At 42.5% G+C, this 15,451-nt stretch overlaps 1 protein-coding gene across 1 annotated transcript in view; it reads left to right on the top strand.

The window, feature by feature from the left end:
• The window catches only part of scn4aa (sodium channel, voltage-gated, type IV, alpha, a), an 83,696-nt gene that overhangs the window by 51,169 nt on the left and 17,076 nt on the right, over positions 1-15,451 (top strand). Inside the window, exons 16-18 of the mRNA XM_041874399.2 lie at positions 13,806-14,237; positions 14,583-14,712; positions 15,141-15,295. Coding sequence (XP_041730333.2) covers positions 13,806-14,237; positions 14,583-14,712; positions 15,141-15,295 — 717 coding nt within the window. The remainder of the gene's footprint in view (positions 1-13,805; positions 14,238-14,582; positions 14,713-15,140; positions 15,296-15,451) is intronic.

Genomic DNA, 15,451 nt, shown 5'->3' with positions numbered 1-15,451 from the left:
ATTATACATATGAACTGATATTGTTAATCCTTAATATATTCTCTATCATATGTGTAAATGGTGTCTTATCTGGTTACGTAAAGACTGGCTGTTGTATGGAAGAATAAATAGATATTCAATGCGAGGGCACAATAAATCTTTTAAGTATAGTGAACATTCTAGAGATCCTAGATAATGCCTCTCAACAACACACACAGTCCCCAACTGTGAACATCTGTCACTACTGTCAACTTGTAAATCTCATTAACAGTTATCCGAAATCTCTGCAGACCTAACGATTATAGTATTGTAATGCTCAGTCAATCCAGGAGATATTGTGCACACAGCTGATAGCGAGTCTATTTCTGGCCCCCTAGAGACACCAAGAACAGACAGACACACTACATGGCCAAAAGTATGGGGACACCCCTTCAAATTAGTGGATTCGGCTATTTCAGCCACACCCGTTGCTGACAGGTGTATAAAATCAAGCACACAGCCATGCAATCTCCATTGACAAACATTGGCAGTAGAATGACCTTACTGAAGAGCTGTGACTTTCAACGTGGCACCATCATAGGATGCCACCTTTCCAACAAGTCAGTTTGTCAAATTTCTGCCCTGCTAGAGCTGCTCTGGTCAAATGTTAGTGCTGTTATTGTGAAGTGGAAACGTCTAGGGGCAACAACGACTCAGCCGCGAAGTGGTAGGCCACACAATCTCACCGAACGGGACCGACGAGTGCTGAAGCACGTAGCGAGTAAAAATACATTTGACCTTTTGGAATTACCAATGAGGAGTTAATCAACACACCATATAAGAGTAGATAATACAGTGAGGGAAAAAAAGTATTTGATCCCCTGCTGATTTTGTACGTTTGCCCACTGACAAAGACATGATCAGTCTATAATTTTAATGGTAGGTTTATTTAATCAGTGAGCGACAGAATAACAACAAAAAAATCCAGAAAAACGCATGTCAAAAATGTTATGAATTGATTTGCATTTTAATGAGGGAAATAAGTATTTGACCCCTCTGCAAAACATGATTTAGTACTTGGAGGCAAAACCCTTGTTGGCAATCACAGAGGTCAGACGTTTCTTGTAGTTGGCCACCAGGTTTGCACACATCTCAGGAGGGATTTTGTTCCACACTTCTTTGCAGATCTTCTCCAAGTCATTAAGGTTTCGAGGCTGACGTTTGGCAACTGGAACCTTCAGCTCCCTCCACAGATTTTCTATGGGATTAAGGTCTGGAGACTGGCTAGGCCACTCCATGACCTTAATGTGCTTCTTCTTGAGCCACTCCTTTGTTGCCTTGGCCGTGTGTTTTGGGTCATTGTCATGCTGGAATACCCATCCACAACCCATTTTCAACGCCCTGGCTGAGGGAAGGAGGTTCTCACCCAAGATTTGACGGTACATGGCCCCGTCCATCGTCCCTTTGATGCAGTGAAGTTGTCCTGTCCCCTTAGCAGAAAAACACCCCCAAAGCATAATGTTTCCACCTCCATGTTTGACGGTGGGGATGGTGTTCTTGGGGTCATAGGCAGCATTCCTCCTCCTCCAAACACGGCGAGTTGAGTTGATGCCAAAGAGCTCGATTTTGTTCTCATCTGACCACAACACTTTCACCCAGTTCTCCTCTGAATCATTCAGATGTTCATTGGCAAACTTCAGATGGCCCTGTATATGTGCTTTCTTGAGCAGGGGGACCTTGTGGGCGCTGCAGGATTTCAGTCCTTCACGGCGTAGTGTGTTACCAATTGTTTTCTTGGTGACTATGGTCCCAGCTGCCTTGATCATTGACAAGATCCTCCCTTGGGTTGATTCCTCACCGTTCTCATGATCATTGCAACTCCACGAGATGAGATCTTGCATGGAGCCCCAGGCAGAGGGAGATTGACAGTTATTTTGTGTTTCTTCCATTTGCGAATAATCGCACCAACTGTTGTCACCTTCTCACCAAGCTACTTGGCGATGGTCTTGTAGCCCATTCCAGCCTTGTGTAGGTCTACAATCTTGTCCCTGACATCCTTGGAGAGCTCTTTGGTCTTGGCCATGGTGGAGAGTTTGGAATCTGATTGATTGATTGCTTCTGTGGACAGGTGTCTTTTATACAGGTAACAAACTGAGATTAGGAGCACTCCCTTTAAGAGTGTGGTCGTAATTTAAGCTCTTACCTGTATAAAAGACACCTGGGAGCCAGAAATCTTTCTGACTGAGAGGGGGTCAAATACTTATTTCCCTCATTAAAATGCAAATAAATTTATAACATTTTTGACATGCGTTTTTCTGGATTTTTTTCTTGTTTTTCTGTCTCTCACTGTTCAAATAAACCTACCATTAAAATTATAGACTGATAATTTCTTTGTCAGTGGGCAAACGTACAAAATCAGCAGGGGATCAAATACTTTTTTCCCTCACTGTATGTAATAAGAAGAGGGACTCCCATTTACAGTATTTGGAAACCCCAGAAGGAGGGATCTAGTTCTGCGCTAGACAGTTCTTGAAACACCATAATGGTGCTTTCAATCTTTTCTGGGTTAGTTCTCCAGTCTTTGGCAAGGTGTTGCACAACTCTTGATTATGAGATGTTACAACATACCTTGTCATGTTTCAGAACACCTCAGGATGAACGTTTCAGTACACCTAAAATCTCTTCCAATACCCTCACAACCAACTGTTTCAATACTTCAGTAAAGTTAAGGTCTCGTCTCCTTTAGGGTGGTGGCAGCTCAGTTGCCACTAGATTTAGTGTTACAAGGCACTTCATTTTAACAGTGTAGTGTCTCGGTTTATATGCTGTTTGTCTGGAAGACACAGCAGCCATAGGCAGTGGGGGACTTGGACGGGGGTTGAGGGGGTGTGAGACACAAAAAAATCTATGTTAGTGTTGGCACGGGCGCGAGTCCCCAGTGCTTTTGTTAGCTCGTCGAGATGAGAATAGCCATTTCCACTTGATTAATAACCACCAGAGAGAGGAAATGCATTTGGCCTCACGCCCCAAATATTGTGCTTGTGTGATCAGCTGCTAACAGCTCATCTGCATGTCCTTGTTCTGGAAGACGAGGAGTAATGTCAGGGACAGGGCCTCCCATCCTGCACGCCATCATAGGTGGAGTGGATTGTCTTAGCCGCCACTTGTGGTTCAATGCAATACCAAGGCATCTAAGCCAACCACTCAGTAGTATCGTGTCCCTCTACGAATCCCGTAATCATATTACACAATATTATAACATACCAGATATGAAACAATATACTATATTTTCATTTTTATTAGGGCTGTCAAACGATTTGCTGTGATTAATCGCAATTGAATTTGCTCAAAGTGAGCTGTAGATTAATAATAATTTATTTAACTTTAATTCACAAAGTGCATAAAAAGCAAAACAAACAACAAAAAACAAATGTACGATTTGTTATACAAAAAATCATAATTAGGTAAATTCATAAAGAACATTTTATTTAACCTCAATGTAGGGTGTCCAATCAAAAGTGCATATTTTGACCAATGGGTAAAATAATAGGTCATTTGTGTATATAGTGCTCTAAGAAAACCAATGGTCCAAACCTCATGTCTCTATCATAATCCGTTCAAAAGTTATTGGAGTGTTTACCCTTGTAGGATGGCCAGAATTATGGTGATTAAATCAATGGCGGCCAGAGGAAAAAAAGTGTCAGCTAGGCTGGATTCTGTGAAAGAATTAAGGCTACTGGATACCTGACATACTTACTTTCCCGATGAACTCCTCTTTCTTCTTGAATTCACAGGACATAAAACAATAAGGAGGTAAGACGGACGTCGATTTTGAGACATGACATGTAGTATTTTTATATTTTAGTATACGTTTTTCATATTAATTAGAAATTCCTGTTCTTTTTTTGAAGATTTCTCACAAAAACAAGTAACTCTGTGAAATGGCAATGGAGCACTAAGTGTATACCAAGCTTTTTATTTTCAAAGCCTTTTACATTTAATTCAGCTTGTGTCATGGTAATTTAGCTTTTTGTTACCAGCATAAAACAACTTTGAAGATGACCACCACAAAATGTAAAATCTTCAAAAGTTGTTACGAGTAGCCGGCACCTCTATGTCAACAGTGCTTGTTGCTTATTATGGGATGGATTAGGTTACGAAATCTGACTTTTTGGATATAATCTTAATGATATGTTAGAGGAAGAACCCACTGAACGATTCAGAACATGAATAATCATATTTGCCTTGTTAAAATGTATTTTATAACATAAGGAAGTTAAATTTCATCACCAAAGTGTGTTTTTACCACCTCTGGGTAGAGTTGGTGGACACCCTACTCAATGTCAACTTGTTTTTACATTGCATTGTAGATTTTATCTGTATAGATTATGTATTTTGGATGTTTTCAGTGTATTTTCAACGCTTTCAGACAATGCGATTAATCATGATAAAAAATAATTTATGCACTTAAATGATAAAAAGTTTAGTTAAAATCCTTGAGAGTCTGTTGACGCACTCATGCGTCAATCTAAGTAACATAGAAAAATCTCCATCAAAATCCGTCAGTTTAAGGCTGCAGGGCTGCTTCTCAATCCACCGCATCCGCCTATGTCAGCCTTCCGCATCTGCTGTGGAAGGTTGCCGAGCTACAGCGGTGTTTGTCAAATGCAATATCAAAGAATTTTGTAAAAAAATAAAAGATACCAAAAGGGTTCCTAAAATTATAAATCAAATACCTAAATGATCCATGGTATGACCATCTTAAAAACATTCCATATGTTAGCTTAGAGGTTTTAACTGATTAATTGTGACAGCCCTACATTTTTATATACTGTATATACAGTATAACATGTGGGGCATACAGTACATTAAACAATAGATAAAGCTCATGAAGCTAGTAGGCTTTCAAGCAGTATTAACTAAAAAGCAGGCCTTAATTTGCATAAAAAACAAGTGCACAAAAGGTGCAAACAAGGACGTGTCAATTAACAACTACATGAAACATCAAGAACACTGATCAATGAATCAAAATGGCTGTTTGACTAGGACATCAGTGGCCGAAATGGTACCCAAAACAAATGTTTTTATTAAGTGAATTCAAGTTACGTTTTTATTGTCATGTGCACTAGTACAGTGAAATGCATTTGTTGCTTGTACTTTCCCAACAATGCAGTAGTGCAAAAAAAAAGTCAAGTTGAACAAAAACACACAAGAAATAGAATTGCTTTTCTGTTTCCTTCTTCAACATGATAACATTTTGTACTCACGTTTTCATTGACGCATACTTTCTTGGATTGTTTTGGAGAGTTTCATCTGAGCGTTTGGTGTGCTCTTACCTGTCTGGGTTCGTGAAGGATCCGAATACAGGGGAGGTGCCTGGAAACTTGCCTGTTTTTATACTTGACCAAAGAGTTTGTAAGAGGGCACACCTGCCACGAATGCCCTCTCTCCACCTCCATGCCTCAGAATGGGGGAATTCTGAACAGTACGGCAGCAAAATGTTTGAAGTTCACATTTTGCCTTTATTCGAAACAGTTGTTTTCTGATATGGGGGCCCACGTTCCTTACATGGTACGTAGCTGGGTGGTTGAGTGGGTAATGTTCTAAACAGAATTTGCCGTCTTACTGCCTCAGCAGTCGGGGGTTCAATTCCCGCTTCCACCTGTCCAACTTTCACTCCTTCTCTGTCTCATCCTGTTTCTAATCTGTCTAAACAAAGCACAAAAAATTGTGGAATTTCACAAAAAATATTCAGACTTCAGATAAGTAGATTTAACATGTCATTTAAAAAAATTGACTTGAGTCCATGTTAAGTCTACTTATCTCAAGTCTGAATCGGGCCCCATGTGTTCAGTGTAACAAGGTTTGGTTCAGCACACCAGTTTATTCCTGTGGAATAAGGCAGTCTTTTGACAAGCAGGAGACCTGGGTTCACATCCACCTCCTCACATGAAAACCAGTGATGAAGGCCCACTTTACACGTCACCTCATGTTACCTCTGCTATAACTTACATAACCCTTGTATGAGAGACACAGTCTGCCAAAACATATTGTTTGAGTTTTGATGCTGCCTTGTACCTGCACTAAAACCCCCAAAAGTGTTTTCACAAGCCGGGGGGCTTCTATCTATTTAAGTCAAATGACTTGAGCCAGCAAACAGTGGTTCTGACCTTGGGTATATGCTAAGACCCAGCTCAAGTGAGCCCCCTGGCACGGACGGAACAAACACGGACAGCTGAGCGGCGCACAGCGAGAGGGGCTCAGGGATCAGATCCAAGAGAGAGACGTCTGCAGAATGCATCACTAATTGATAGGGAAGGTAATCAAATGTCCCATCGCATGAACACGTGCTATATGGAATATGGGGGATGTTCCTTTGAGTACAGTTGCGACTTACGAGTATAGTAACGATGGGCCGCTCTGAGTGGCAGCCTACAATTTATTTTATGGTTGGTCATCATCTCGATTTGAACTCTTTATTGTCTTCTCCCCTCTAGCCCGTTTCTCCCCCGACGTCTCTCCTCCAAGCCCTGTATTTTCTCCAAGAGACTATTTCTACCATTCTCAGTCCAGTCCCCCCCCCCAGTCCTTTTTTTCTTCGTGGCGTTATATTAGCCCCAAGTTAGACCTTTGCCAGCCCTATGTCTCAACGCACTGTGTGATTCCCTCCACAGCCCTATCCACCGCTACCATAGCCCTTAATTTCTAGCCCTTTCACTGGGCCAGTTTTCGAGCCCCTCATCTCTGCCTTTACCCCCATTTACCACCTGTCCAGCTGATCCCCTAGGCCTTGTGTTTCTGCCCCTCTCAGCCCTTTCCCAGTACCTCCGGCTGATTCACAGCTCCTTACAGAGGAATGAGAGAGATGTGAGAGATCAGCCTTGCCCAGTCCACCATGTAACCATGATCTAAATCTTAATCTGGGAAATAGGAACCCAGATATGGACTAACAGGGTTTAGACACTAAAGATAGCCACCTCCACAAGAGCCGCAGACAACATAATATTGATGCGCCGTCACCACAGAACGACATCAACTTTATATGCGTTATGTATATGAGAAGCCCGGGTTTATGATTAAACAGATTAACTTTATTTTACAGCACGAGGCTTGGTGACACAGTTGTCTTGCTGACGCACGTGACTCCCAAACGTTCCTGTTTGGGAGGCACGTTAAAATAGTGTATGGTTTGCTTCTCTTCATTATCTCTGTCTCTCTCTTTCCCACTTTAGAGTATGTTTTACATTAACATTTTAGTCATTTAGCAGATGCTCTTATCCAGAGCGACTTACAGTTAGTGCATTCATCTTAAGATAGCTAGGTGGGACAACCACATATCACAGTCATAGTAAGTATATAGTATTTTTCATCAATAAAGTAGCTATCAGCAAAGTCAGAGCTAGTTAAAAAAAAAGGTTAAGTGCGCGTGTGATGGGTGATTTGAAGGAGTCAGGCGCAGGAGGGTAAATCACAAAATACAGAGTTTATTCCGGAATACAGTTACGCAGGATAGCGTCAAACAGTCCAGTGCGCAAAACAGGCGTACTGGAACAAAACAGTGTGTGTAATAGACAAGACAAAACAAATGGAATGATGAGATGAGATGCGGCAGTGGCTAGAAGGCCGGTGACAACGAACGCCAAAGCCTGCCCGAACAAGGAGAGGAGGCAGCTTCGGAGAAAGTCGTGACAGAGTGTTAGTTCACGAAAGACAATATTTTAAGATACTCTTTGAAGAGGTAGGGTTTCAGATGTTTTCGGAAGATGGGCAGGGACTCTGCTGTTCTAGCTTCAGGGGAAAGCTGGTTCCACCATTGGGGTGCCAGGACAAAGAAGAGCTTGGACTGGGCTGAGCGGGCAGCAAACCCCTGCAACTTATCCAGAATGCTGCAGCCTGCCTGGTCTTCAACCTTCCCAAGTTCTCCCATGTCACCCCGCTCCTCCACACACTCCACTGGCTTCCAGTCGAAGCTCGCATCCACTACAAGACCATGGTAGTTGCCTACGGAGCAGCCCCTTCCTACCTTCAGTGTATGCTCAAACACTACACCCCAACCCGAGCACTCAGTTCTGCCACCTCTGGTCTCTTCCAGAGGTGGCCCCTTCTCAAAGAATGCCTTTCGTGAACTAACACTCGCACCTAACTTTTACTAGCTCTGACTTTGCTGATAGCTAGCTACTTTGAGGAAAAATGTACTTACTATGACTGTCATATGTGGTTGTCCCATTTAGCTATCTTAAAATGAATGCACTAACTGTAAGTAGCTCTGGATGAGAGCATCTACTAAATAACTAAAATGTCAATGTCAAACTATTCTAAAGTGGGAAAGAGAGAGAGATAATGAAGAGAAGCAAAGCTAAGCTATTTTGACTTTCCGTTTGGGAGGCACATGCATCACCAAGGCAACTGCGTCACCAAGCCTCTTGCTGGAAAATAAAGTTAGTCTGTTTAATCATAAACCCGGGCGTCTCATATACACTACCGTTCAAAAGTTTGGGGTCACTTAGAAATGTCCTGTTTTTGAAAGAAAAGCAATTTTTTTGTCCATTAAAATAACATCAAATTGATCAGAAATACAGTGTAGACATTGTTAATGTTGTAAATGGCTATTGTAGCTGTAAACGGCTGATTTTTTATGGAATATCTACATAGGCGTACAGAGGCCCATTGTCAGCAACCATCAGTCCTGTGTTCCAATGGCACATTGTGTTTGCTAATCCAAGTTTATCATTTTAAAAGGCTAATTGATCATTAGAAAACCCTTTTGCAATTATGTTAGCACAGCTGAAAATGGTTGTACTGATTAAAGAAGCAATAAAACTGGCCTTCTTGAGACTAGTTGAGTATCTGGAGCATCAGCAATTGTGGGTTCGATTACAGGCTCAAAATGGCCAGAAACAAATAACTTTCTTCTGAAACTTGTCAGTCTATTCTTGTTCTGTGAAATGAAGGCTATTCCATGCGAGAAATTGCCAAGAAACTGAAGATCTCGTACAACGCTGTGTACTACTCCCTTCACAGAACAGCACAAACTGGCTCTAACCATAATAGAAAGAGGAGTGGGAGGACCCGGTGCACAACTGAGCAAGAGGACAAATACATTACAGTGTCTAGTTTGAGAAACAGACGCCTCACAGGTCCTCAACTGGCAGCTTCATTAAATAGTACCCGCAAAACACCAGTCTCAACGTCACCAGTGAAGAGGCGACTCCGGGATGTTGACCTTCTAGGCAGAGTTGCAAAGAAAAAGCCATCTCAGACTGGCCAATAAAAATAAAAGATTAAGATGGGCAAAAGAACACAGACACTGGACAGAGGAAGATTGGAAAAAGGGTTATGGACAGACGAATCGAAGTTTGAGGTGTTCGGATCACAAAGAAGAACATTTGTGAAACACAGACCAAATGAAAAGATGCTGGAGGAGTGCTTGATGCCATCTATCAAGCATGGTGGAGGCAAGGTAATGCTATGGGGGTGCTTTGGTGGTGGTAAAGTGGGAGATGTGTACAGGGTAAAAGGGATCTTGAAGAAGGAAGGCTATCACTCCATTTTGCAACACCATGCCATACCCTGTGGACGGCGCTTGATTGGAGCCAATTTCCTCCTACAACAGGACAATGACCCAAAGAACAGCTCCAAACTATGCAATAACTATTTAGGGAAGAAGCAGTCAGTTGGTATTCTGTCTATAATGGAGTGGCCAGCACAGTCACCGGATCTCAACCCTATTGAGCTGTTTTGGGAGCAGCTTGACCGTATGGTACGTAAGAAGTGCCCATCAAGCCAATCCAACTTGTGGGAGGTGCTTCAGGAAGCAAAGGGTGAAATCTCTTCAGATTATCTCAACAAATTGCTGCAAATGGAGGATTCTTTGACGAAAGTTTGAAGGACACAATTATTATTTAAATAAAAAATCATTATTTCTAACCTTGACTACATTTCCTATGCATTTAGCTATATTTCCTATTCAAACTCATTTCATGTATGTTTTCATGGAAAACAAGGACATTTCTAAGTGACCCCAAACTTTTGAACGGTAGTGTACATAATACATATAATGTTGATGTCATTCTGTGGTGAGGATCACTGGTGGAAAAAGTACCCAATTGTCATACTTGAGTAAAAGTAAAGGTACCTTAATAGAAAATGACTCAAGTAAAAGTGAAAGTCACCCAGTAAAATACTACTTGAGTAAAAGTCTAAAAGTGTTTGGTTTTAAATATACTTAAGTATCAGAAGTAAATGTAATTGCTGAAATATACTTAAGTATCAAATTAAAAGTACAAGTATAAATCATTTCAAAGTCCTTATATTAAGCAAACCAGGCCTCATAATTGTCTTGTTTTTTTAAATTTACGGATAGCCAGTGGCACACTCCAACACTTAGACATCATTTACAAATGAAGCATGTGTTTAGTGAGTCTGTCAGATAAGAGGCAGTAGGGAAGACCAGGGATGTTCTCTTAATAAGTGTGTGAATTGAAGACCATTTTCTTGTCCTAATCATTCAAAATGTAACGAGGGTGTATCGAGGGTGTCAGGGAAAATGTATGGAAGTAAAAGTAAAAGTTGTAAAGTAAAGTATAGATACCCCAAAAAACTACTTAAGTAGTACTTTCAAGGATCTTTACTTAAGTACTTTACACCACTGATGGTGACGGCGCATCAATATTATGTTGTCTGCGGCTCTTGTGGAGGGGGTGGGAGGGCCAAGAGACCAGAGGTGGCAGAACGGAGTGCTCGGGTTGGGGTGTAGGGTTTGAGCATAGCCTGAAGGTAGGAAGGGGTCAGTTCCTCTTGCTGCTCTGTAGGCAACTACCATGGTCTTGTAGTGGATGCGAGCTTAGACTGGAAGGCAATGGAGTGTGAGGAGGAGCGGAGTGACATGGGAGAATTTGGGAAGGTTGAACACAAGGCGTGCTGCAGCGTTCTGAATAAATTGCAGGGATTTGATGGCACAAGCGGGGAGCCCAGCCAACAGTTAGTTGCAGTAGTCCAGGCGGGAGATGACAAGTGTCTGGATTAGGACCTGTGCCGCTTCCTGTGTGAGGTAGGGTCATATTCTATGGATGTTGTAGAGCATGAATCGGCAGGAGTGAGTCACTGCTTTGATCTTTACAGAAAATGACAGGGTGTTGTCCAGGGTCACGCCAAGGTTCTTTGCACTCTGGAAGGGGGACACGTGGAGTTGTCAACCGTGATGGAGAGGTCTTTGAGTGGGCAGGCCTTCCCCGGGAGGAAGAGCAGCTCCGTCTTGTCGAGGTTGAGCTTGAGGTGGTGGGCCGACATCCAAGCTGAGATATTTGCTAGGCACGCATAGATATGTGTCTCCACTTGGGTGTCAGAAGGTGGGAAGGAGAAAAGTAATTGAGTGTCATCCGCATACTAATGATAGGAGAGACAATGTGAGGATATGACGGAGCTGAGTGACTTGGTGTGTAGAGAGATAAGGAGAACCGAGCCCTGGAGGACACCAGTCGTGAGAGTACATGGTGCAGACAGATCCTCTCCATGTCACCTGGTAGGAGCGGCCTGCCAGGTAGGATGCAATCCAAGAGTGTGCAGTGCCTGAGACGCCCAGCCCTGAGAGGGTGGAGAGGAGGATCTGATGGTTCATGGTGTCGAAAACAGCGGATAGATCTAGGAGAATGAGAACAGAGGATAGATATTTAGCTTTGGCGGTGCAGAGAGCAGTGTTGTGGTAGGTCTCGAGACCACATTTTGAGTCTTGTTTCTGTGTTGGATACATTTGTACTTGGTCTTGACTCGGTCACGGACAGTGAGGACTTGTAATTTCTTCCCGAGACCAGCGGAGTAAAAAACTAATAATTATCAGATTCCATTCAGTAAGCGCATAAAACCGCTTCACCAGGCCAAATATATACACTCCTTTCTTGAAACATTAATACCTGCAGTCTTTATATGTATTATAGACATGTTTGCGCAGTGGCGAACCTATTGGACCTAGGCCTTCAGTTTGGACCTTCAATTTGTGGACTTAGAACATCACATTTCTGAGGGGGAAAAAAAGAAAAAGAAGGGATTTAGAGATTGCAAATCTGAAGGATATATAGGAAAACTAATTTTATAAAACATAAGAAAACATAGGATATCTCACATTTACTTCGCTGGGCAGGCCGTTTGGGATTTTCTTTAGCAAAATTGAGTATACCCACTTCTCCAGGCACCACTACATCACTGCATAGGGCTGATGGAAAGACCGCAGTCACACACAGCATGATGTTAAAGGATAAGTAGTCCATTCACTCTGACATAATAAGCCAGTAGGTCCCAATCATAAGAATACAAAAACACAACCATGAGGCTAAGCATTTCTTAATCGAAATGTACAACTATTACTACCCATTGCAAAAAACATTTCACGTTTAGCAAACAAAGTAACCGGTGACCTAAAGTTTAAAAGCAACAAATGTTTCACACATAAGTCATTTTCAAAGAGATGGCTAACAACAGCAAGCGAGGTGCAATAAAAAACACAGTTCCTCTCACCAGATGATGATGATCATTTGAAACATAACTTCTTGTTGAAAGTTATTCTTGAAAAGGGAGAAGCTAACAAATTAGCAACAACACCCTCTTCCATAACACCTGCTGCAGCCACTGCAAACTAGCCTACTAGACTGTGGAAAAACTACTGCTCGCTATTACGCAGTGACCTATTGGCCTTTGAGAAGGCAGAAGTTTCCATACGTTTTTTGTAAAAATGGTTCCACCCATTACAAGTCAAAATGTGATTGGTTGTGTCCACTGTCACTCCAAAATGTTGCCCTAATACAGTTGAATGGCAGATGCCTTCTATCTAGCTTCTGGTGGCCTAGCCAATGGCTGAATTTATCTCCCCGAGAGACCACTTTTTATCTCTTCAGTGTTAACCCTTTCCTTTTCAACAAAAACTGAAGAAATTAAATCAGAACATAATTGAAAATAATAATGTAATTAGAATTATTATTATTATTTTATAAATCCTTAGCCCTTCTCATTGTTCCCCACTGTGTTTGGGTTAGTAATAATTTGTTGTGTGGCTCTAATTTCCCTCAGCATGCAAAATAGCGAGAGAGTTGGTCAGAGACAGCACGCTCAAGTGTTTTGGAAAGAAAAGAAAGAAGGGATACCGGTCTGTAGTTTTTTATGTCAGATGAGTCGAGTGTTGGTTTCTTGAGGAGGGGATTGACTCAGGCCATTTTGAAGTCAGAGGGGACGCAGTCAGTGGTCAGGGATGAGTTGATGATGGAAGTGAGGAATGGGAGAAGGTATCCAGAGATGGTCTTGAGGAGGAGATGGGGTTGAGCGAGCAGGTTGTTGGGCGGCCGGATCTCACTAGTTGCAGGATTTCATCTGGAGAGAGAGGGGAGAAAGAGGTCAAGGTGTAGGGCAGATCTGTGTGAGTGGGATCAGTGGACTCAATAGGCTGAGTTAATGAGGAGCGGATGTCATCAACCTTCTTTTCAAAGTGGTTGACAAAGTTGTCTGCAGAGAGGGAGGAGGGATGGGGAGGGGGTGGAGGATTAAGGAGGGAGGAGAAGGTGGAAAAGAGTTTCCTAGGGTTAGAGGCAGAAGCTTGGAATTTAGAGTGATAGAAAGTGCCTTTAGCAGCGGATACAGAGGAAGAGAAGGTAGAGAGGATGGAGTGGAAGGATGATCGGTCCTCTGGAAGTTTAGTTTTCCTCCATTTGAAATGTGTCTTTTGGCTGTCTTTTTATTCTCCCAGGACAACTCACTCATACAAACACGCAAGAGGCTGGGAGTAGCTGGGAGTAAAGTAGGGTCAGATTCCCCACACTGCCATCTAACCTTCAAAGCTAACTGCCACCTCTATCTCCCTGTAGGTGCTGAACCTCTTCCTGGCCTTGCTGCTCAGCTCGTTCAGTGGAGACAACCTGTCCAGTGATGACGACGGTGAGATGAACAACCTCCAGATCGCCATTGGCAGGATCAACTGGGGCATCGACTGGGTGAAAGCCTTTGTCCGCCACATGGTCCTGCAGCTACTGGGCAAAAATGCCACCGGGGACAAGGAAGGGGGCGAGGGGATCGAAGGAAACCCAGAAAAGGAGGCCTTTGCACTAAACCACTTAGACGCGTGCCAGGATTCCAAGATGGCCGACGAGATGACCAACTGTGTGGACGGGTTTCAGGCAGATGCCGAAATGAGCCTCAATGTGCCTATCGCCCAGGGGGAGCCGGACTTTGAGAATGATGATGATGACAGTGGGTCTTTTATATCAGATGAAGAAAATGGACATGGTGATCACTTAAAGGTACAGTATGATGGCAAACTGAAGACAGTAATTGTACTCTGCTTTATCTATAAACTAATAATTATCAGTTAATAAACTACTTATAAACCCTTCATAAATCTTTTTAAGTATACCATGTAAATTGTTACCTGGATATTTAAGCAAACAAGTACAAGAATCAGGACAAATCTCAGTTTTTTAAAGACAGCTTGTGGTCGTAGGACATTCATCCTAGAATTACTTGGTGGTTCTCTTCAATCCGAGTTCACATTCCTACATGAGTTAGATTTCTCCTCTCTCTCCTATCCTGAAGTTGTGGCTGGCATTTTGTCTCAGTCACTCAGTTTCTCTCCTCCCTATCCATAGTTGTTGGGTGCAGTGGGTGATGAGTCCTCGGTGTGCAGCACAGTAGACTATGTACCTGAACCAGAGCCGGTGGAAGAGGAGGAAGAGGAGGAGCCAGAGCCAGAGGAACCAGAAGCTTGCTTCACTGATGGTACACAGGAAATACTGTCCCCTGCTTTAATAGATCTGGGTTGGGTTTCCTGATTTTCATGGTCTTTACAATGTATTGTTACTAAATTACAAAAATGTATCAAGTGTTTGATGTCTAATTTACTTGTGGAAATATCTGTCAACTTTGTCCCATATCACACACATTGGCACATCAGCATTCACAGAGAGAGAGTTACTATATTATATTTCATGTAAGATGGGATCAAACAGTTTGGAGTCACGTCTTAATAACATCAGTAAAGTGATTGCCGTGATTCGTCACGTCTTTTATTTGCTGGATTGTCCAACTCACTCATGATGTGGCTAGACTGTAGGCTATGCTACACAGACAGCACCTCAGGGGCAAGTGAAACAGTCCAAGTAAAGCATACAAAAACACCATGTTGACATTTCTCTCTCTCTCTTCAGGCTGTATTGCGCGATGGCCGTGTCTGACATTTGACGTCTCTCAGGGCAGAGGCAAGAAGTGGTGGAACCTCCGCAGGACCTGTTTCACCATCGTGGAACACGACTACTTTGAGACCTTCATAGTCTTCATGATCCTCCTAAGCAGTGGAGCTCTGGTGAGTGAGTCCCTGGTCATTGACTTATTTACAGTTGATACTCCATTACCGAGCTATTCGACTTTTGTCCTGTTGACCTTGGATATTATCAGAGCTGGCTCACCTGAAAAATTATTATATTCAGAAAGTGTTACTTCATAGTTATATATATTTTTT

The sequence above is a fragment of the Coregonus clupeaformis genome, chromosome 1 (assembly GCF_020615455.1).
Source record: "Coregonus clupeaformis isolate EN_2021a chromosome 1, ASM2061545v1, whole genome shotgun sequence".
NCBI classification, from domain to species: domain Eukaryota; kingdom Metazoa; phylum Chordata; class Actinopteri; order Salmoniformes; family Salmonidae; genus Coregonus; species Coregonus clupeaformis.
The sequence above is the reverse complement of the archived record's forward strand: the minus strand, read 5'-3'. Positions and strand labels throughout refer to the sequence as shown.